The sequence below is a fragment of the Oncorhynchus kisutch genome, linkage group LG8 (assembly GCF_002021735.2).
Source record: "Oncorhynchus kisutch isolate 150728-3 linkage group LG8, Okis_V2, whole genome shotgun sequence".
In the NCBI taxonomy this organism is placed as follows: Eukaryota; Metazoa; Chordata; class Actinopteri; order Salmoniformes; family Salmonidae; genus Oncorhynchus; species Oncorhynchus kisutch.
In genome coordinates this window covers 677,732-702,298 of record NC_034181.2, presented here as the reverse complement: position 1 = coordinate 702,298, position 24,567 = coordinate 677,732, and the positions used below count along the sequence as shown (strand labels likewise).

The following is a 24,567-nucleotide window of genomic DNA, read 5'->3' as shown; positions in this document are numbered from 1 at the left end:
ATGCTCTGGTTTGAGTCGCGTTGTACAAAGTGGCAAGAGCTTTCCAAGCTAAGGTTAGCTGATGACCGCTAGCAGTGGTTAGCTGACTACTAGCTAGTAGCTAGTGAGCTGGCTAGCTTCTGTTGGGGGATTCCGGTTCAGAAGTAAAGAAAAATACCTTAGAAAAAAAGCAGATCCACACCACATTGGGAGAGGCGGGTTGCAGGAGAGTAGTTTGAAATTGAGGTTTAGAAAAAGGTATGCGAAGAAAAATATATAAAAAGATAAATACATGGGGCACGACAAGACTAGGACAAAGAAGTCTGACTGCTACGCCATCTTGGAAAGATAACCCACTGTATGGGTCATCTTCTAACCAGATGGCAGAGGTACAGATGGACTTCTTCACACTAGAGAGGACAGGAAATATAGAGACAACCCTGATGACCCAGAGTTCTACCCCACAGGGGTACTGACATATTATTATTATATTTCTGTACATTGTATGATGAACAGTGGAGCGCACTGAGCATCCACTCTGCCTCACACCTCTGGTCTCTTCTGTAGGTGAGAAGAGAAGCTAGACAATGTAATGGCTGGATCACACCTCTCGCATCAGTACACACAGGTTTAGGGAGGTTCAGAGAGATTCAGAGAGATTCAGAGAGATTCAGAGAGATTCAGACAGGTTTAGAGAGATGCAGAGAGATTCAGACAGGTTTAGAGAGGTGCAGAGAGATTCAGACAGGTTTAGAGAGGTGCAGAGAGATTCAGACAGGTAGAGTTTATTTAAACATCAGACATGGCAACATAAGAAAAGCAGCATGTATCAGAGAGACAAAGAAATAGAGCTACATGGGACAAGCAACACGTAGAGTGCATTCAGAAATAATTCAGACCCCTGGACTTTTCTACATTTTGTTACGTTACAACTTTATTCTAAAATATATTAAATAGTTTTTTTCCTCATCAAATCTAATCTAATACCCCATAATGACAAAGCCGAAAACTGAAATATCACAATTACATAAATATTCAGACCATTTACTCAGTACTTTGTTGAAGCACCACCAACCTAGCGATGTCTAATAATAATCATAGAGAATTTCAAAAATAATTTTTCTACGGCTGGCCATGCTTTCCACCTGGCTACCCCTACCCCGATCAACTTCCCAAGCCTCCCCTCGCTTCTCCTTCACCCAAATCCAGATAGCTGATGTTCTGAAAGAGCTGCAAAATCTGGATTCCTACAAATCAGCTGGGCTTGACAATCTGGACCCTCTCCCGTAACCCACAAAGACTGGAAAGCTGCAACGGTGATCCCCCTCTTTAAAGGGGGTGGCACTCTAAACCCAAACTGTTACAGACCAATATCAATCCTGCCCTGCCTTTCTAAAGTCTTAGAAAGCCAAGTTAACAAACAGATCACCGACCATTTCCGCAATGCAATCTGGTTTCCGAGCTTGTAGTGTGTGCACCTAAGCCACGCTCAACGTCCTAAACGATATCATAACCGCCATCGATAAAAGACCGTACTGTGCAGCTGTCTTCATCGACCTGGCCAAGGCTTTCGACTCTGTCAATCACTGCATTCTCATCAGCAGACTCAATACCCTTGGTTTCTCAAATGACTGTCTCACCTGGTTCACCAACTACTTCTCAGATAGAGTTCCATGTGCCAAATCGGAGGGCCTGTTGTCCGGACCTATGGCATTCTCTATGGGGGTGCCACAGGGTTCAATTCTCGGACCGACTCTTTTCACTGTATACATCAATGATGTCGCTCTTGCTGCTGGTGATTCTCTGATCCAAATCTACGCAGACGACACCATTCTGTATACATCTGGCCCTTCTTTGGACACTTAACAAACCTCCAAACAAGCTTCAATGCCATACAACTCTCCTTCCGCGGCCTCCAACTGCTCTTAAATGCAAGTAAAACTAAATGTATGCATCACTGCTCTGGACGGTTCTGACTTAAAATGTATTGACATCTACAAGTACCTAGGTGTCTGGTTAGACTGTAAACTCTCCTTCCAGACCCACATTAAACATCTCCAATCCAAAATCAAATCTAGAATCGGCTTCCTATTTTGCAACAAAGCCTCCTTCACTCATGCTGCCAAACATACCCTCGTAAAACTGACTATCCTACCAATACTCGACTTCAGCGATGTAATTTACAAAATAGCTTCCAACACTCTACTCAGCAAATTGGATGTAGTCTATCACAGTGCCATCGGTTTTGTCACCAAAGCCCATATAGTACCCACCACTGTGACCTGTATGCTCTCGTTGGCTGGCCCCTCGCTACATATTCGTCGCCAAACCCACTGGCTCCAGGTCATCCTACCATACATTTGTCTGTACATTATACCTTGATGCTATTTTATCGCCCCCAGAAACCTCCTTTTACTCTATGTTCCAGACGTTCTAGACGACCAATTCTCATAGCTTTTAGCCGTACCCTTATTCTACTCCTCCTATGTTCCTCTGGCGATGTAGAGGTGAATCCAGGCCCTGCAGTGCCTAGCTCCACTCCTATTCCCCAGGCGCTCTCTTTTGACGACTTCTGTAACCGTAATAGCCTTGGTTTCATGCATGTTAACATTAGAAGCCTCCTCCCTAAGTTTGTTCTATTCACTGCTTTAGCACACTCTGCCAACCCGGATGTTCTAGCTGTGTCTGAATCCTGGCTTAGGAAGACCACCAAAAACTCAGACATTTTAATTCCAAACTACAACATTTTCAGACAAGATAGAACTGCCAAAGGGGGCGGTGTTGCAATCTACTGCAAAGATAGCCTGCAGAGTTCTGTCCTACTATCCAGGTCTGTACCCAAACAATTCGAACTTCTACTTTTAAAAATCCACCTCTCTAAAAACAAGTCTCTCACCGTTGCCGCCTGCTATAGACCACCCTCTGCCCCCAGCTGTGCTCTGGACACCATATGTGAACTGATTGCCCCCCATCTATCTTCAGAGTTCGTGCTGCTAGGCGACCTAAACTGGAACATGCTTAACACCCCAGCCATCCTACAATCTAAACTTGATGCCCTCAATCTCACACAAATAATCAATGAACCTACCAGGTACCTCCCCAAAACCTTAAACACGGGCACCCTCATAGATATCATCCTAACCAACTTCCCCTCTAAATACACCTCTGCTGTCTTCAACCAAGATCTCAGCGATCACTGCCTCATTGCCTGCATCCGTAATGGGTCAGCGGTCAAACGACCTCCACTCATCACTGTAAAACGCTCCCTGAAACACTTCTGCGAGCAGGCCTTTCTAATCGACCTGGCCGGGGTATCCTGGAAGGATATTGATCTCATCCCGTCAGTAGAGGATGCCTGGATATTTTTTTTAAATGCCTTCCTAACCATCTTAAATAAACATGAGAACTTGTTCTCAACTTGCCTACCTGGTTAAATAAAGGTAAAATAAATAAATAAATAAAAATAAGTCTTTGCTAGGTAAAGCCCCGCCATATCTCAGCTCACTGGTCACCATAGCAACACCCACCCGTAGCACGCGCTCCAGTAGGTATATTTCACTGGCCATCCCCAAACCAAATCCTCCTTCGGCCGCCTTTCCTTCCAGTTATCTGCTGCCAATGACTGGAACGAATTGCAAAAATCACTGAAGCCGGAGACTTATATCTCCCTCACTAACTTTAAGCATCAGCTGTCATTGCGGCGTACCGATCACTGCACCTGTACAGCCCATCTGTAAATTCCCCACCCAACTACCTCATCCCCATATTGTTATGTATTTTTGTTGCTCTTTTGCACCCCAGTGTCTTTAACAGCACATCATCATTTGCACATCTATCAATCCAGTGTCAATGCTAAATTGTAACTTTTTCGCAACTATGGCCTATTTATTGCCTTACCTCCCTAATGTTACTACATTTGCACACACTGTACATAGATTTTTCTGTTGTGTTATTGACTGTATATTTTGTTTATCCTATGTGTAACTCTGTGTTGTTTTTGTTGCACTGCTTTGCTTTATTTTGGCCAGGTCGCATTTGTAAATGAGAACTTGTTCTCAACTGGCCTACCTGGTGAAATAAGAAAATAAAAATTAAATTAAATATTTGGCAGCAATTACAGCCTCGAGTCTTGGGTATGATGCTACAAGCGTTGGCACACCTGTATTTGGGGAGTTTCTCCCATTCTTCAGTTTCTCCCATTTTTCCTCTCAAGCTCTGTCAGACTGTATGGGATGTGTCGCTGCAAATCTATTTTCAGGTCTCTCCAGAGATGTTTGATCGGGTTCAAGTCCGGGCTCTGGCTTGGCCACTCACGGACATTCAGAGACTTGTCCCGAAGCGACTCCTGCATTGTCCTGTCTGTGTGCTTAGGGTCACTGTCCTGCTGGAAGGTGAACCTTCGCAATAGTCTAAGTCCTGATCGCTCTGGAGCATTTTTTCATCAAGGATCTCTCTGTGTTGTGACGACCCTCCCACTCTGTCTGCTGTATTCTCTCTCTGTTATTTCCTTATTAGGATGCTGGTGGGCGGAGTTGGGAGGGTCGTCAGCTTTATGGGAAACACCTGGGCCCGGTGTCTCCCAGGATAAATACACCACTTCCCCATTCATGGAGACTCTCTCCATGCAGACACCTTTGTAGATTGTGTTGTGGTTCTTGGTGGCATGTTTGTTTGTTTGTTTGTTTGTTTGTTTGTTTTGGCACCTTTCAACACCCTGCATTATCACATTCATGCATGTAAAACACTCACTTACACTACTGATTACTGATTACACACACCATTGTATATTTTCCTTAGTTGCTTTAGTTAATAAATATATATTTTGTTACTCCTTATCTCCACGTTGTCTCCCTTTGTTACGGGCGTTGAGCCGGTTCGTGACAGTGTCACATGCTATGTTGTTGTCTTAGGTCTCTTTATGTAGTGTTGTGGTGTCTCTTGTCGTTATTTTGTCATACATTTTTAATCCCAGCCCCCATCCCCGCAGGAGGCCTTTTGCATTTTGGTAGGCTGTCATTTTAAATAAGAATTTGTTCTTTACTGACTTGTCTAGTTAAATAAAAGTGAATTAAAAAAGAAATCTTAAATGGAAGAAGTTTGGCACCACCAAGACTCTTCCTGGAGCGGGGAAATGACCAAAAACCCAATGGTCACTCTGAAAGAGCTCCAGAGTTCCTCTGTGGAGATGGGAGAACCTTCCAGGACAACAATCTCTGCAGCACTCCACTAATCAGGCCTTTATGGTTAGAGAGGCCAGACAGAAGCCACTCCTCAGTAAAAGAACAGAACAGAACAGGCATATATATACTGAGATCATGTGACACTTAGATTGCACACAGGTGGACTTTATTCAATTAATTATGTGACTTCTGAAGGTAATTGGGGCGGCAGGTAGCCTAGTGGTTGGAGCATTGGACTACTAACCGAAAGGTTGCAAAATCGAATCCCCAAGCTGTCAAGGTACAAAATATATCGTTATGCCGCTGAACAAGGCAGTTGACCCACTCTTCCTAGGCCGTCATTGAAAATAAGAATTTGTTCTTCAGTGATCTGCGTAGTTAAATAAAAAGGTCCAAAAAAATTGGTTTCACCAGATCTTATTTAGGGTCTTCATAGAAAAGGGGGAAAATACATATGCACGCACCATTTTTGCATTTTTTTGCATTTTTTAAAACAAGTAATTTTTTTCATTTCACTTCATCAATTTGGACTATTTTGTGTATGTCCATTCCCTGAAATCCAATAAAAATCCATTTAAACAACAGGCTGTAATGTATGAAAATAGGAAAAACGCCAAGGGGGTGAATACTTTTGCAAGGCACTGTACACAGAGCTAAATGTATCAGGAGGAGAAAGAGAAGTGACTAACAATGAGGGTTAGAGTTCGATAAGAGAAGCGACTAACAATGAGGGTTAGAGTTCGATAAGAGAAAGTGACTTACAATGTTCATGAGGGTCAGCAGGTAGTTCTGCACATGCTCCTTGCCATGGAAACGCACCACGGAATAGTCGACACCCAGGAGAACTTCAATGTTGTAGTCGTCATCTCCGGCGTGGCGGCGCTTCCTCACCGCCTGGTTCACCTGCTGGGACACCTGGTCTAGAACCCCCGGAACACCTGGCAGGGACAACTGGTCTAGAACCCCCGGAACACCTGGCAGGGACACCTGGTCTGGAATCCCCGGAACACCTGGTAGGGACAGCTCTATTTCTGGTTCTGGAGAGGAAGGATGAACAGACAGTTACCTGTAAACTTTTCACTGACAGCTAACTTTTTAGTTCAATTAAGTTTGTATTTGGGTGGTTAGCTAGCCAACAGCTATGTCTTAACTTTAGATTTCAGATAGCCGAGGTTGTGTGTAGAGGTGTTCTTGGAGACCCCTCCGGCTAGAATGCTTGTTTGTTCTAGATTATAACTAAATTTTCCAGAAACCTAAATTACGTGACAAATCAGTCAGCAATCAACATCCCTTCTGAGCACAGTCTAGGTTACCAGGCTATGTGGGGTGGCCAGTCCTCTTCTGGCTGTGCCGGGTGGAGATTATAACAGAACATGGCCAAGATGTTCAAATGTTCATAAATGACCAGCATGGTCGAATAATAATAAGGCAGAACAGTTGAAACTGGAGCAGCAGCACAGTCAGGTGGAAGTTGAAACTGGAGCAGCAGCATGGCCAGGTGGACTGGGGACAGCAAGGAGTCAGTCCTTTGCGAGCTAGCTACCTAGTTAGACTAGCTAGATCTCTAGCAAGATATGTTTTTCAAACTTGTTGGCATTGGGCAATCGGCAGGATCCAGGTATAGACCAAAGAGTACTGTCATGCAACATACAGACAATATGTTGTTTGGCAGTATTGAGCCCTGGGAAGAGGGAAAGGAGTGGTGTACCCAAGCTGATGTGTCAATATGTTGTTTGGCAGTATTGAGCACTTGGATGAGGGAACACAGTGGTAATCACTAGCTGTTGTGACAATATGTTTGGCAGTATTGAGCACTTGGATGAGGGAACACAGTGGTAATCCCTAGCTGTTGTGACAATATATTTATGGGAGTATTGAGCCCTGGGACGAGGAAACAGAGTGGTGATCCCTAGCGGTTGTGACAATACGATGTTTGGTAGTATTGAGTCCAGGGACGAGGAAACAGAGCGGTGATCCCTAGCGGTTGTGTAAATATGTTGTTGGCAGTAAGGAGCACTGAGACGAGGGAACAGAGTGGGGATCGATAGCTGTTGTGACAATATGATGTTTGGTAGTATTCCATCTACATGGAATAGTAGGCTGGCTAACGAATCACTAACCCACACCCATCAACATGGAAGTGTAAACTGACTAACCACTCACTAACCCACACCCATCAACATGGAATAGTATCAATGATGTCACTCTCACTGCTGGTGTTTCTCTGATCCACCTCTACGCAGACGACACCATTCTGTATACCTCTGTCCCTTCGTTGGACACTGTTAACTAACCTCCAGATGAGCTTCAATGCCATACAACTCTCCTTCCGTGGCCTCCAACTGCTATTAAATGCAGGTAAAAATGCATGCTCTTCAACTGATCGCTGCCCGCACCTGTCCGCCCGTCTAGCATCACTACTCTGGACGGTTCTGACTTATGTGGACACCTACAAATACCTAGGTGTCTGGTTAGACTGTAAACTCTCCTTCCAGACTCACATTAAGCATCTCCAATCCAAAATTAAATCTAGAATCGGCTTCCTATTTCGCAACTAAGCCTCCTTCACTCATGCTGCCAAACATTCCCTTGTAAAACAGACTATCTTACCGATCCTCGACTTCGGCGATGTCATTTACAAAATAGCCTCCAACACTCTACTCAGCAAATTGGATGCAGTCTATCACAGTGCCATCTGTTTTGTCACCAAAGCCCCATATACTACCTACCACTGCGACCTGTATGATCTCGTTGGCTGGCCCTCGCTTCATACTCGTCACCAAACTCACTGGCTCCAGGTCATCTACAAGTCTCTGCTAGGTAAAGCCCCGCCTTATCTCAGCTCACTGGTCAACATAGCAGCACCCACCCATAGCACGCGCTCCAGCAGGTATATCTCACTGTTCACCCCCAAAGCCAATTCTTCCTTTGGCCACCTCTCCTTCCAGTTCTCTGCTGCCAATGACTGGAACGAACTGCAAAAATCTCTGAAGCTGGAGACTCTTGCCTCTCTCACTAGCTTTAAGCACCAGCTGTCAGAGCAGCTGACAGATCACTGCACCTGTACACAGCTCACCTGTAAATAGGCCATCCAATCTACCTCATCCCCATACTGTATTTATTTATTTATTTATCTTGCTCCGTTGCACCCCAGTATCTCAACTTGCACATTCAGCTTCTGCACAGCCTACCATTCCAGTGTTTAATTGCTATATTGTAATTACTTTGCCACCATGGCCTATTTATTGCCTTACCTCATTTGCACATGCTGTATATAGATTGTATGTTTGTTTATTCCATGTGTAACTCTGTGCTGTTTTATGTGTCGAACTGCTTTGCTTTCTTGGCCAGGTCACAGTTGCAAATGAGAACTTGTTCTCAACTAGCCTACCTGGTTAAATAAAGGTGAAATAAAATAAAATGGAAAAGTAGACTGGCTAACCACACACCCACCAGATGGAATAGTAGGCCGTCAAAACACTGACACCCATCTACAAGGAAGTGGGGTCTAGCAACCTACTCACACCTACCTACATGGAAAAGTAGGCTGGCTAACCACTCACAACCATCAACATGGAATTGTAGGATACCTTTTTTTTCTTTTTTTTTTACACCTTTATTTTACTAGGCAAGTCAGTTAAGAACAAATTCTTATTTTCAATGACGGCCTAGGAACAGTGGGTTAACTGCCTGTTCAGGGGCAGAACGGCAGATTTTGTACATTGTCAGCTCGGGGTTTTGAACTTGCAACCTTCCACTTCCAGTCCAACGCTCTAACCACTAGGCTACCCTGCCGCCCCTAATCACTGTCGTGTCTTTGGCTATGCCGGATTAAGTGATATGACATGCTATTCTATAAAATAATTTCTCTGTAAATAATATTACCTGATTAAGCGAATGTAATTAACTAGAAAGTCGGGGCACCACAAAATAATGTTTATAGAGCTGTTATCTTCCGAATAAAAACTCTTAATGACCTGGTAATCTTTTACCTCAATAGCAGTCAATATTTAATTGTCACCTTATTTAGTCTCATTTGAAAGTTGTAAATCCTTGGTCTTCACGAACCCTGGCTAACAAGTTGAATCAGAAATACAAAATTTGGTTTAATTATTTATTGACTAAATAACTAAATAATCACACAGAATTACATCTACACAGAATGGATTACACATTGATTACAAATTATGTCATAAAGGAAAACGTCCCTGGCGGACGGAACAGATATGACGGCTGGTTACACAAAGAAAGGGGGTTGGGTTTTGAATGAAAGAGCGGGAAGACTGAGGAACAAAAAAGATTGTGTCTCTATCGGGCCGTAGGCAGCTACTCTATCGTAAATACAGAATCTTATGCATTCTAAATAACCGCCCAAGTTGCCATACTTTTAGCTCATGCTATATTCTGTCTGGTAGTCGAAATTCATCTTTTTGGCGTGTGGATCGTCATCTTCACGTTGAAATTCGATGCTAATTTCTAAAGGTTCACCCAGAGCTCACGCTGATGTTGGCTTAGTTCTGTAGGTAACCTTGTCCTTTTTAACGTGGGGACCGCAAATCCTCACGTCCTTGGAACAGGGTGTTAGATTTTCGTAAAGGGGCTTATATAGGGTTGGGAGAGAGGGACGTGTTTCATAGTTTACAACCAGTGTCTGTTCACATGGGCGGGGCCACTAAGATGAGCATAGTTCACTCATGAAAACCAATCTCATTTAGAAGCTAAAATTACATTTAATCTTTTCACAAATAGTTTCATATTTAAACATTTAAATTGCACAACAATTCCATGTGAACTGTGAACTGATAACTAGAATGTGTAGACTTTACAAGATACCAATAATGTCGTCCTATCATCAGTAATAATGTCTCAGACGCCAACTGATCTGACATTATATTCATTAAGTACAAAAGCAAGGGCCTCCCGGGTGGCGCAGTGGTTAAGGGCGCTGTACTGCAGCGCCAGCTGTGCCACCAGAGACTCTGTGTTCGCGCCCAGGCTCTTTCATAACCGGCCGCGACAGGGAGGGGTTGGCCGGTAGGGATATCCTTGTCTCATCGCGTACCAGCAACTCCTGTAGCGGGCCAGGCGTAGTGCACGCTAACCAAGGTTGCCAGGTGCATGGTGTTTCCTCCAACACATTGGTACGGCTGGCTTCCAGGTTGGATGCGCGCTGTGTTAAGAAGCAGTGTGGCTTGGTTGGGTTGTGTATTGGAGGACACATGACTTTCGACCTTCGTCTCTCCCGAGCCCGTATGGGAGTTGTAGCGATGAGACAAGATAGTACCTACTAATAATTGGATACCATGAAAAGGGGGGTAAACTGTTTTTTTTTAAGTACAAGCGCATATTAATGGTTGGATTACCGAAATATGGTTCCGTTTCCCACCTTTTGATGTTCCCAGAATCTATGTTAACAAAGGGCTTTTCAAGGGTCAACTCTATAGAGTTGAGAGAGAGAAACAGGGGGTGGGGGGTGGGGTATTTATGTATTTATCATAAACCTACCCCAACATCATGAAACCACTAACACCAATCTACATGGAATAATAGGATACCTAACCACTCACACCAATCTACATGGAATAGTAGGCTGGCTAACCACTCACATCCATCTACATGGAATAGTAGGCTGGCTAACCACTCACATCCATCTACATGGAATAGTAGGCTGGCTAACCACTCACATCCATCTACATGGAATAGTAGGCTGGCTAACCACTCACATCCATCTACATGGAATAGTAGGCTGGCTAACCACTCACATCCATCTACATGGAATAGTAGGCTGGCTAACCACTCACATCCATCTACATGGAATAGTAGGCTGGCTAACCACTCACATCCATCTACATGGAATAGTAGGCTGGCTAACCACTCACATCCATCTACATGGAATAGTAGGCTGGCTAACCACTCACATCCATCTACATGGAATAGTAGGCTGGCTAACCACTCACATCCATGGAATAGTAGGCTGGCTAACCACTCACATCCATGGAATAGTAGGCTGGCTAACCACTCACATCCATGGAATAGTAGGCTGGCTAACCACTCACATCCATGGAATAGTAGGCTGGCTAACCACTCACATCCATGGAATAGTAGGCTGGCTAACCACTCACATCCATGGAATAGTAGGCTGGCTAACCACTCACATCCATGGAATAGTAGGCTGGCTAACCACTCACACCAATCTACATGGAATAGTAGGCTGGTTAACCACTCACATTCATGGAATAGTAGGCTGGTTAACCACTCACGTCCATGGAATAGTAGGCTGGCTAACCACTCACACCAATCTACATGGAATAGTAGGCTGGTTAACCACTCACATTCATGGAATAGTAGGCTGGTTAACCACTCACGTCCATGGAATAGTAGGCTGGCTAACCACTCACACCAATCTACATGGAATAGTAGGCTGGTTAACCACTCACATTCATGGAATAGTAGGCTGGTTAACCACTCACATCCATGGACTAGTAGGCTGGTTAACCACTAACCCACCTACATAGAATAGTAGGCTGGTTAACCACTAACCCACCTACATGGAATAGTAGACTGGCAAACAACTTACACCAATCTACATGGAATTATTATAAGCTGTAGACCACACTATCGACCAAGAGAGTTATCATCTATAATATTCATAGCCGTCTATTTACCACCACAGAACGATGCTGGCACTAAGACCGCTCTCAACCAACTCTATAAGGCCATAAGCAAACAAGAAACTGCTCACCAAGAAGCGGCGCTCCTAGTGGCCGGGGACTTTAATGCAGCCACACTTAAATCTGTTTTACGAAATTTTACCAGCATGTCACATATGCATCCAGAAAAAAAATCCTAGACCACCTTTATTCCACACACAGAGATGCATACAAAGCTCTCCCCCGCCCTCCATTAGACAAATCTGACCATAATTCTATTCCTGCTTACAAGCAAAAACTAAAGCAGGAAGTACCAGTGACTCGCTCAATACGGAAGTGGTCAGATGACGCGGATGCTACACTACAGGACTGTTTTGCTAGCACAGACTGGAATATGTTCTGGGATTCATCCAATGGCATTGAAGAGTACACCACCTCAGTCATCGACTTCATCAATAAGTGCTTTGACAACGTCGTCCCCACAGTGACTGTACGTACATATCCCAACCAGAAGCCACGGATTACAAGCAACCCTCTGCATCGAGCTAAAGGCTAGATTTGCCGCTTTCAAGGAGTGAGAGACTAATCCGGACGCTTATAAGAAATCCCATTATGCACTCAGACGAACCATCAAACAAGCAAAGCATCAATACACGATTAAGATTGAATCATACTACACTGGCTCTGACACTCGTCGGATGTGACAGGGCTTTGAAAACCATTACGGACTACAAAGGGAAACCCAGATGTGAGCTGCACATTGACGCGAGCATACCAGATGAAATAAATGCCTTTTATGCGCACTTTGAGGCAAGCAACACTGAAGCATTCACGAGAGCACCAGCTGTTCTGGATGTATGTGTGATAACGTTCTCGTTAGCCGATGTGAACAGAACCTTTAAACAGGTCAACATTCACAAAGCCGCTGGGCCAGACGGATTACCAGGACGTGTACTCAAATCATGCGCTGACCAACTGGCTAGTGTCTTCACTGACATTTTCAACCTCTCCCTGACCGAGTCTGTAATACCTACATGTTTCAAGCAGACCACCATAGTCCCTGTGCCTAAGGAAGTGAAGGTCACCTGCTTAAATGTTTACCGCCCCGTGGCACTCACGTCGGTAGCCATGAAGTGCTTTGAAAGGCTGGTCATGGCTCACGTCGACAGCATCCTTCCGGATACGCCAGACACACACTCCAATTCGCATACCGCCCAGACAGATACACAGATAATGCAATCTCAATCGCACTCCACACTGCCTTTTCTCACCTAGACAAAAGGAACACCAATGTGAGAATGCTGTTTTTTGACTATAGCTCTGTGTTCAACACCATAGTGACCACGAATCTCATCACTAAGGTAGGGACTCTGGGACTAAACACTTCCCTCTGCAACTGTATCCTGGACTTCCTGACGGGCAGACCCCAGGTGGTAAGAGTGGGCAACAACACGTCTGCCACGCTGATCCTTAACACGAGGGCCCCTCAGGGGTAAGTACATAGTCCCCTCTTGTATTCTGTTCACCCATGACTGCGTGGCCAAACACAACTCCAACACCATCAATAAGTTTGCTGACAACACAACAGTGGTAGTGCTTCTACACCTGCATTGCTTGCTGTTTGGGGTTTTAGGCTGGGTTTCTGTACAGCACTTTGAGATATCAGCTGATGTACGAAGGGCTATATAAATAAATTTGATTTGATTTGGGTAGGCCTGATCACCAACAACGATGACACGGCCTCAGGAGGTCAGAGAACTGGCAGTGTGGTGCCAGGACAACAACCTCGCCCTCAATGAGCAAGACAAAGGAGCTGATCGTGGACTACAGGAAAAGGAGGGCCGAACAGGCCCCCATTAACATTGACGGGGCTGTAGTGGAGCGGGTCGAGAGTTTCAAGTTCCTTGGTGTCCACACCACCAATGAAATATCATGGTCCAAACATACCAAGACAGTCGTGAAGAGGGCATGACAAAACCTTTTCCCCCCTCAGGAGACCCCCCCCAAGCCATAAGACTACTGAACAATTAATTAAATTGCCGCCAGACAATTTACATTGACACGCCTCCCCTCCCTTTTGTACACTGCTGCTACTCGCTGTTTAGTATCTATGCATAGTCACTTCATCCCCACCTACTTGCACAAATTACCTCGACTAACCTGTACCCCCGCACACTCGGTACCAGTGCCCCCTGTATATAGCCTCATTATTGTTATTGTGTTAGTTTATATTATTACTTTTTATTTTTGTCTTTTTTACTTTTTATTTCTTGAACTGCACTGTTGATTAAGGGCTTGTAAGTAAAAGCATTTCACGGTAAAGTCTACGCAAAGTCGGCGCATGTGACAAATAAAGTGTGATTTGATTAGTAATCTGACTAAACACTCACTAACCACTCATCCATCTACATGGAATAGTAGGCTGGCTAACCACTCACATCCATCTACATGGAATAGTAGGCTGGCTAACCACTCACAACCATCTACATGGAACAGTAGGCTGGCTAACCACTCACGACCACCTACATGGAATAGTAGGCTGGCTAACCACTCATCCATCTACATGGAATAGTAGGCTGGCTAACCACTCACATCCATCTACATGGAACAGTAGGCTGGCTAACCACTCACGACCACCTACATGGAATAGTAGGCTGGCTAACCACTCACATCCATCTACATGGAACAGTAGGCTGGCTAACCACTCACGACCACCTACATGGAACAGTAGGCTGGCTAACCACTCACATCCATCTACATGGAACAGTAGGCTGGCTAACCACTCACGACCACCTACATGGAATAGTAGGCTGGCTAACCACTCACAACCACCTACATGACAGACTTCTACCATACCTCTAACAGACTCATTATAACATCAGCAGATGACAGGTGATTGATGTAGACTACTCTGGGTGCTTCATTAACTATTCATCTGTAGTTTTACACAAACAAACACACACACACACACCACACACATACACCTGATATGCCAGGATAGTGGGTTCAATTACCGGTTCAATTCTCGGCACCATCCACACGTAAAAAATGATGGGCGCAACTTTGGTTAAAAGTGTCTGCTAAATTATACAATATACTGTACATATACGCACTACCGTTCAAAAGTTTGGGGTCACTTAGAAATGTCCTTGTTTTTGAAAGAAAAGCAATTATTTTTTGCCCATTAAAATAACATCAAAGTGATCAGAAATACAGTGTAGACATTGTTAATGTTGTAAATGACTATTGTAGCTGGAAACGGCAGATTTTTTATGGAATAACTACATAGATTTACAGAGGCCCATTATCAACAACCATCACTCCTGTGTTCCAATGGCACGTTGTGTTAGCGAATCCGAGTTTATAATTTTAAAAGGATAATTGATCATTAGAAAACCCTTTTGCAATTATGCTAGCACAGCTGAAAACTGTTGTCCTTAAAGAAGCAATAAAACTGGCCCTTTTTAAAAAAAATAGATGAGTATCTGGAACATCAGCATTTCTGGGTTCGATTACAGGCTCAAAAAGGCCAGAAACAAAGAACTACTTCTGAAACCCGTCAGTCTATTCTTGTTCTGAGAAATGAAGGCTATTCCATGCGAGAGAAAAAAGCCATCTCTGTCCAGTGTGTTATTTTCCCCATCTTAATATTTTCTTTTTATTGGCCAGTCTGAGGTATGTTTTTGTCTTTGCAACTCTGCCTAGAAGGCCAGCATCCCGGAGTTGCCTTTTCACTGTTGATATTGAGACTGGTGTTTTGCGTGTACTATTTAATGAAACTGCCAGTTGCGGACTTGTGAGGCGTCTGTTTCTCAAACTAGACACTAATGTACTTGTCCTCTTTCTCAGTTGTGCACCGGGGCCTCCCACTCCTCTTTCTATTCTGGATAGAACGAGTTTGCGCTGTTCTGTGAAGGGAATAGTACACAACGTTGTACGAGATCTTCAGTTTCTTGGCAATTTCTCACATGTAATAGCCTTCATTTCTCAGAACAAGAATAGATTGACGAGTTTCAGATGAAAGTACTTTGTTTCTGGCCATTTTGAGCCTGTAATTGAACCCACAAATGCTGATGCTCCAGATACTCAACTGGTCTAAAGAAGGCCAGTTGTATTGCTTCCTTAAATCAGGAAAACAGTTTTCAGCTGTGCTAATTGCAAAAGGGTTTTCTAATGATTCATTCGAATTTTTAAATGATAAACTTGGATAAGCTAATACAACACGCCATTGGAACACAGGAGTGATGGTTGCTGATAATGGGCCTCTGTACGCCTATGTAGATATTCCATTTTTTTTTATCAGCCGTTTCCAGCTACAATAGTCATTTACAACATTAACAATGTCTATACTGTATTTCTGATCAATTTGATGTTATTTTAATGGACAAAACATTTGCTTTTCTTTCAAAAACATGGAAATTGCTAAGTGAACCCAAACTTTTGAATGGTAGTATATACATATCACACACAAGCATACACACAGCTTACCTTCCAGTTGGTAGTCCAGTGAGATGTCAGAGGGGGCCTGTAGAACAGCAGATCTCCTGTAGACAACATGGACTCTGCCCTGGTCCTCATGTTCCTGAGTCCCTCTCTCCAATGGCTCAATGAAGTACTCATCTGAGTCTGTCCGGATCATACCAGCCTGAAGAGAGAGCAGGAATCTATATATCACCAAATGGGTGATTCTTCAGAAGTGATGCAAAATGGGAATGGAAATGAAAGGGATACCTAGTCATTTGCATTCAACTGAAAATGTTAACGCATTTAACACAACCCCTTTGAATCAGAGAAGTGCAGGAGGCTGCCTTAATCAATGTCAATGTCATCGGCGCCCGGGGAGCAGTTGTGGTTGTTGGGGGTTAACTGTATTGCTTAAGTGAAGAACAGCAGATTTTTCCACCTTGCCAGCTCAGGGATTTGAAGCAGAGACATTTTACTGACCCAACGCTCTTGAAAGTACTAGGCAACCACAATTGCAGTCCCACCTCAAAAACAACCATTTAAAACAGTTAAGTCTCCAAACTTTGGACATGTATTTACATCATGATTTGTTCTAATACAATCCAAGGCAATAACAAGCACATTGTTAAATTATTATAGTACAAATTCATTGTTCATACACTGTCACGTCCTGACCATAGAGAGCCCTTATTTGCTATGGTAGAGTAAGTCAGGGCGTGACTGGGGGGTTTTCTAGTTATTATTTTCTATGTGGGGTTCTAGTTTAGTTTTTCTATGTTGGTGTTTGGTATGATTCCCAATTAGAGGCAGCTGGTAATTGTTGTAATCATATTTAAGTAGCATGTTACACCTCTTTGTTATGGTTCATTGTTTGTTTCGTTCTTTCTTTGTTTTGTGCGTTTTCAAATAAATATTATGTGGAAACCATATCGCGCTGCAGTTTGGTCCAATAATTATTCCAGCGAACGTGACATACACCTACTTCTATTGCGAGGTGGCTGTCCCAAAACCTGACAGCATATACACACTCACACACACTTCAATAGACACTCCCACACAAATTCACATACACTACATACGCACACACTTTTACACTCATCATCTGCTGCTACTACTGAATTCTTTATTTTACTTGTATTATTATCTATACTGATGACTAGTCACTTTACCCTGCCTTTATGTACATATATACCTCAAATACCTTATTATTATCTATTCTGACGCCTAGTCACTTTACCCTGCCTTCATATACAGTGGGGCAAAAAAAGTATTTAGTCAGCCACCAATGGTGCAAGTTCTCCCACTTAAAAAGATGAGAGGCCTGTAATTTTCAGCATAGGTACACTTCAACTATGACAGACAAAATGAGAAAAAAAATCCAGAAAATCACATTGTAGGATTTTTAATGAATTTATTTGCAAATTATGGTGGAAAATAAGTATTTGGTCAATAACAAAAGTTTCTCAATACTTTGTCATTGCCAACAAAGGGTATATAACAGAGGTAAAATGTTTTCTGTAAGTCTTCACAAGGTTCACACACTGTTGCTGGTATTTTGGACCATTCCTCCATGCAGATCTCCTCTAGAGCAGTGATGTTTTGGGGCTGTTGCTGGGCAACACGAACTTTCAACTCCCTCCAAAGATTTTTTTATGGGGTTGAGATCTGGAGACTGGCTAGGCCACTACAGGACCTTGAAATGCTTCTTACGAAGCCACTCCTTCGTTGCCCGGGCGGTGTGTTTGGGATCATGGTCATGCTGAAAGACCCAGCCACGTTTCATCTTCAATGCCCTTGCTGATGGAAGGAGGTTTTCACTCAAAATCTCACGATACATGGCCCCATTCATTCTTTCCTTTACACGGATCAGTCGTCCTAGTCCCTTTGCAGAAAAACAACCCCAAAGCATGATGTTTCCAACCCCATGCTTCACAGTAGGTAACTCAGCATTCTTTGTCCTCCAAACACGACGAGTTGCGTTTTTAACAAAAAGTTATATTTTGGTTTCATCTGACCATATGACATTCTCCCAATCATCTTCTGGATCATCCAAATGCTCTCTAGCAAACTTCAGACAGGCCTGGACATGTACTGGCTTAAGCAGGGGGACACGTCTGGCACTGCAGGATTTGAGTCCCTGGCGGCGTAGTGTGTTACTGATGGTAGGCTTTGTTACTTTGGTCCCAGCTCTCTGCAGGTCATTCACTAGGTCCCCCCGTGTGGTTCTGGGATTTTTGCTCACCGTTCTTGTGATCATTTTGACCCCACGGGGTGAGATCTTGCGTGGAGCCCCAGATCGAGGGAGATTATCAGTGGTCTTTCATGTCTTCCATTTCCTAATAATTGCTCCCACAGTTGATTTCTTCAAACCAAGCTGCTTACCTATTGCAGATTCAGTCTTCCCAGCCTGGTGCAGGTCTACAATTTTGTTTCTGGTGTCCTTTGACAGCTTTGGTCTTGGCCATAGTGGAGTTTGGAGTGTGACTGTTTGAGGTTGTGGACAGGTGTCTTTTATACTAATAACAAGTTCAAACAGGTGCCATTAATACAGGTAACGAGTGGAGGACAGAGGAGCCTCTTAAATAAGAAGTTACAGGTCTGTGAGTGCCAGAAATGTTGCTTGTTTGTAGGTAACCAAATACTTATTTTCCACCATAATTTGCAAATAAATTCATTACAATGTGATTTTCTGGATTTTTTTCTCATTTTGTCTGTCATAGTTACCTCAAGTGTACCTATGATGAAAATTACAGGCCTCTCTCATCTTTTTAAGTGGGAGAACTTGCACAATTGGTGGCTGACTAAATACTTTTTTGCCCCACTGTACATATCTACCTCAAATACCTTATTATTATCTATCCTGACGCCTAGTCACTTTACCCTGCCTTCATGTATTTACCCTGCCTGCATGTACATATCTACCTCAAATACCTTATTATTATCTATCCTGACGCCTAGGCACTTTACCCTGCTTTCCTGTACGTACACTACATGACCATAAGTATCTGGACACCTGCTAATCCAACATCCCATTCCAAAATCATGGACATTAACAAGGAGCTGTTCCCCACTTTGCTGGCATAATAGCCTCCACTCTTCTGGGAAGGCTTTCCACTAGTTGTTGGAACATTGCTGCGGGGACTTGCTTCCATTCAGCCACAAGAGCATTAGTGAGGGGTGATTAGCACTGGTGTTGGGTGATTAGGCCTGGCTCGCAGTTGGAGTTCCAATTCATCCCAAAAGTGTTAGATGGGGTTGAGGTCAGGGTTCTGTGCAGGCCAGTCAAGTTCTTCCACACGGATCTCGACAAACCATTTCTGTATGGACCTCGCTTTGTGCATGGGGGCATTGCCATGCTGAAACGGGAAAGGGCCTTCCCCAAACTGTGGCCAAAAAGTTGGAAACACAGAATCGTCTAGAATGTCATTGTATGCTGTAGCGCTAAGATTTCCCTCCACTGGAACTAAGGGGCCTAGCCCAAACCATGAAAAACAGCCCCAGACCATTATTCCTCCTCCAAACATTGCAGCTGGCACTATGCATTAGGGCAGGTAGCGTTCTCCTGATTTCCACCAAACCCAAATGCGTCCATCGGACTGCCAGATGGTGCCGGAAGGGATGGCTGCCGTTAAAAGGGCTCCTAACCAACTGTGCTATTTTGTTTAAAAAAATTCACATTGTTTGTAACTTACTTTTTACTTATTTTGTACATAATGTTCCTGCTACTGTTTCTTATGACCGAAAATAACTTCTGGACATCAGAACAGCGATTACTCACCTCGAACTGGACAAAGATTTTTTCTTTAACAAGTCCGACGCAAAGGATATACTGCTTTCTCGGGAACGGGCCAGATCCCCGTCCTTTGCATGTAGAAAAGACGGAGAAAAAGGGGGTGGAGGTCAGGCTGCCTTCTGAGAATTCGTAGGTGAGTAAACCTCCACTACCATCGGTTCTATTGGCCAACGTGCAATCATTTTGCTTGCAAGCAAAAACAGAAGCAGGAAGTACCAGTGACTCACTCAATACGGAAATAGTCAGATGATGTCTATGCTACAGGACTGTTTTGCTAGCACATACTTGAATATGTTCCGGAATTCATCCAATGGAATTGAGGACTATACCACCCAACCAGAAGCCATGGATTACAGGCAACATCCACATCGAGATAAAGGTTAGAGCTGCCGCTTTCAAGGAGCAGGACAATAATCCGGACACATAAGAAATACCTTAACGCCCTCAGACGAACCAGCAAACAGGCAAAGCGGCAATACAGGATTAAGATTGCATCCTACTACACCGGCACTGACGCTCGTCGGTTGTGGCAGGGCTCGAAAACTATTACAGACTACAAAAGGAAACCCAGCCGCGAGCTGCCCAGGGAGTGGTCTGAGCCGGGAAGGGAAAAGTGAAAACGTGTTATTGGTAGAGACATTTACAATTATTTCTTATTGGTCTATTAACTAATTTACCTCCTGGGGATTTCACCAGGCAGGCCAAAACTCCATTCTACCAAAACAGGCTGACATTTCAGGCAGTCTTTTCAAACAGCTCTTATGCTAAAAGGGCATTATCATCTGTGAAATCAGGTAACAGAGGCGTGGTCTTAAAGGGTAATGGAAACACTAGGATTTAGAACACCAGCTAACTGTAATTGTAAATCGCCATATTGGCTTTGTTGCATCACTGACAGGAGAGAACATTTTGGAACTCCCAAAAATGGCTGAATTTACAGAGTAGCTCCGAGTCTGAGAATGAGTTTACAGAGAATGAAATATTAGTTAGGGAGCCAATAAACCTACTGAAGCCGTTCATGTTCAAGCCGATCGTTGCCCCAGATCAAAGAGTCCTAGTAGCAGTAACAACAGACATGCTGCCTGAAACACCTCAGCTAGAGGTTCAGCGTAGCCAAACACAAACTGGTGTTAGTGGGGATGCTGTCAGATTTTTTTTATTTCTTATCTGTGTGTAGTTAATCCGACCCTCCCTGCCTAGTCAACGCCATTTTACCTGCTGTTGTGCTAGCTGATTAGCTGTTGTTGTCTCACCTACTGTTTTAGCTACTGTTTTAGCTAGCTCTCCCAATTCAACACATGTGATTACTGTATGCCTTGCTGGATGTCTCTCTCAAATGTCAATATGCCTTGTATACTGTTGTTCAGGTTAGTTATCATTGTTTTAGTTTACAATGGAGCCCCTAGTTCCACTCTTCATACCCCTGATACCTCCTTTGTCCCACCTCCCACACATGCGGTGACCGCTCCCATTACAACCAGCATGTCCAGTGATACAACCTCTCTCATCATCACCCAGTCTGCGCATTATGCCCTGAATATATTCTACCATGCCCAGAAATCTGCTCCTTTTATTCTCTGTCCCCAACGCTCTAGGCGACCAGTTTTGATAGCCTTTAGCAGCACCCTCATTCTACTCCTCCTCCTCTGTTCACGGGTGATGTGGAGGTAAACCCAGGCCCTTCATGTCCCCAGGCACCCTCATTTGTTGACTTCTGTGATCGAAAAAGCTTGTTTTACTCACTGCTTTAGCACACTCTGCTAACCCTGATGACCTTGCCGTGTCTGAATCCTGGCTCAGGAAGGCCACCAAAAATTGTTGGATTTCCATACCCAACTATAACATTTTCCGTCAAGATAGAACTGCCAAAGGGGGAGGAGTTGCAGTCTACTGCAGAGATAGCCTGCAAAGTAATGTCATACTTTCCAGGTCCATACCCAAACAGTTCGAACTACTAATTTTGAAAATGACTCTCTCCAGAAATAAGTCTCTCACTGTTGCCGCCTGCTACCGACCCCCCTCAGCTCCCAGCTGTGCCCTGGACACCATTTGTGAATTGAGCGCCCCCCATCTAGCTTCAGTGTTTGTTCTGTTAGGTGACCTAAACTGGGATATGCTTAACAGCCCGGCAGTCGTACAATCTAAGCTAGATGCCCTCAATCTCACACAAATCATCAAGGAACCCACCAGGTACAACCCTAAATCTGTAAACAAGGGCACCCTCATAGACGTCATCCTGACCAACTGGCCCTCCAAATACACCTCCACTGTCTTCAACCAGGATCTCAGCGATCACTGCCTCATTGCCTGTATCCGCAGTCAAACTAACACCCCTCATCACTGTCAAACGCTCCCTAAAACACTTCTGTGAGCAGGCCTTTCTAATCGACCTGGCCCGGGTATCCTGGAAGGACATTGACCTCATCAGGCATCCCGTCAGTTGAGGATACCTGGTCATTCTTTAAAAGTAACTTCCTCACCATTTTAGATAAGCATGCTCCGTTCAAAAAATGCAGAACTAAGAACAGATATAGCCCTTGGTTCACTCCAGACCTGACTGCCCTCGACCAGCACAAAAACATCCTGTGGCGGACTGCAATAGCATCGAATAGTCCCCGCGATATGTAACTGTTCAGGGAAGTCAGGAACCAATACACACAGTCAGTCAGGAAAGCTAAGGCCAACTTCTTCAGGCAGAAGTTTGCATCCTGTAGCTCCAACTCCAAAAAGTTCTGGGACACTGTGAAGTCCATGGAGAACAAGAGCACCTCCTCCCAGCTGCCCACTGCACTGAGGCTAGGTAACACGGTCACCACCGATAAACCCATGATTATCGAAAACTTCAACAAGCATTTCTCAACGGCTGGCCATGCCTTCCGCCTGGCTACTCCAACCTCGGCCAGCAGCTCCGCCCCCCCCGCAGCTACTCGCCCAAGCCTCTCCAGGTTCTCCTTTACCCAAATCCAGATAGCAGATGTTCTGAAAGAGCTGCAAAACCTGGACCCGTACAAATCAGCTGGGCTTGACAATCTGGACCCTCTATTTCTGAAACTATCCGCCGCCATTGTCGCAACCCCTATTACCAGCCTGTTCAACCTCTCTTTCATATCGTCTGAGATTCCCAAGGATTGGAAAGCTGAGCATCCCCCTCTTCAAAGGGGGAGACACCCTGGACGCAAACTGTTACAGACCTATATCCATCCTGCCCTGCCTATCTAAGGTCTTCGAAAGCCAAGTCAACAAACAGGTCACTGACCATCTCGAATCCCACCGTACCTTCTCCGCTGTGCAATCTGGTTTCCGAGCCGGTTACAGGTGCACCTCAGCCACGCTCAAGGTACTAAATGATATCATAACCGCCATCGATAAAAGACAGTACTGTGCAGCCGTCTTCATTGACCTTGCCAAGGCTTTCGACTCTGTCAATCACCATATTCTTATCGGCAGACTCAGTAGCCTCGGTTTTTCGGATGACTGCCTTGCCTGGTTCACCAATTACTTTGCAGACAGAGTTCAGTGTGTCAAATCGGAGGGCATGCCTTCCGGTCCTCTGGCAGTCTCTATGGGGGTGCCACAGGGTTCAATCCTCAGGACGACTCTTTTCTCTGTATATATCAATGATGTTGCTCTTGCTGCGGGCGATTCCCTGATCCACCTCTACGCAGACGACACCATTCTGTATACTTCCAGCCCTTCCTTGGACACTGTGCTATCTAACCTCCAAATGAGCTTCAATGCCATACAACACTCCTTCTGTGGCCTCCAACTGCTCTTAAACACTAGTAAAACCAAATGCATGCTTTTCAACCGTTCGCTGCCTGCACCCGCACCCCTGACCAGCATCCCCACCCTGGATGGTTCCGACCTTGAATATGTGGACATCTATAAGTACCTAGGTGTCTGGCTAGACTGTAAACTCTCCTTCCAGACTCATATCAAACATCTCCAATCGAAAATCAAATCAAGAGTCGGCTTTCTATTCCGCAACAAAGCCTCCTTCACTCACGCCACCAAACTTACCCTAGTAAAACTGACTATCCTACCGATCCTCGACTTCGGCGATGTCATCTACAAAATAGCTTCCAACACTCTACTCAGCAAACTGGATGCAGTTTATCACAGTGCCATCCGTTGTCACTAAAGCACCTTATACCACCCACCACTGCGACTTGTATGCTCTAGTCGGCTGGCCCGCACTACATATTCGTCGCCAGACCCACTGGCTCCAGGTCATCTACAAGTCCATGCTAGGTAAAGCTCCGCCTTATCTCAGTTCACTGGTCACGATGGCAACACCCATCCATAGCACGCGCTCCAGCAGGTGTATCTCACTGATCATCCCTAAAGCCAACACCTCATTTGGCCGCCTTTCGTTCCAGTTCTCTGCTGCCTGTGACGGGAACGAATCGCAAAAAAAACTAATCGCTGAGGTTGGAGACTTATCTCCCTCACCAACTTCAAACATCTGCTATCTGAGCAGCTAACCGATTGCTGCAGCTGT

The 24,567-nt window shown here is 44.5% G+C and overlaps 1 protein-coding gene across 3 annotated transcripts in view; it reads right to left on the bottom strand.

The window, feature by feature from the left end:
• Nucleotides 1-24,567, bottom strand: part of adamts3 (ADAM metallopeptidase with thrombospondin type 1 motif, 3) — a 186,580-nt gene that overhangs the window by 110,539 nt on the left and 51,474 nt on the right. For all 3 annotated transcript variants that reach the window (XM_031829519.1, XM_031829521.1, XM_031829520.1), the window contains 2 exons: nt 16,298-16,454; nt 5,922-6,196 (listed from right to left, as the gene is read on the bottom strand). In XM_031829519.1, coding sequence (XP_031685379.1) covers nt 5,922-6,196; nt 16,298-16,454 — 432 coding nt within the window. The remainder of the gene's footprint in view (nt 1-5,921; nt 6,197-16,297; nt 16,455-24,567) is intronic.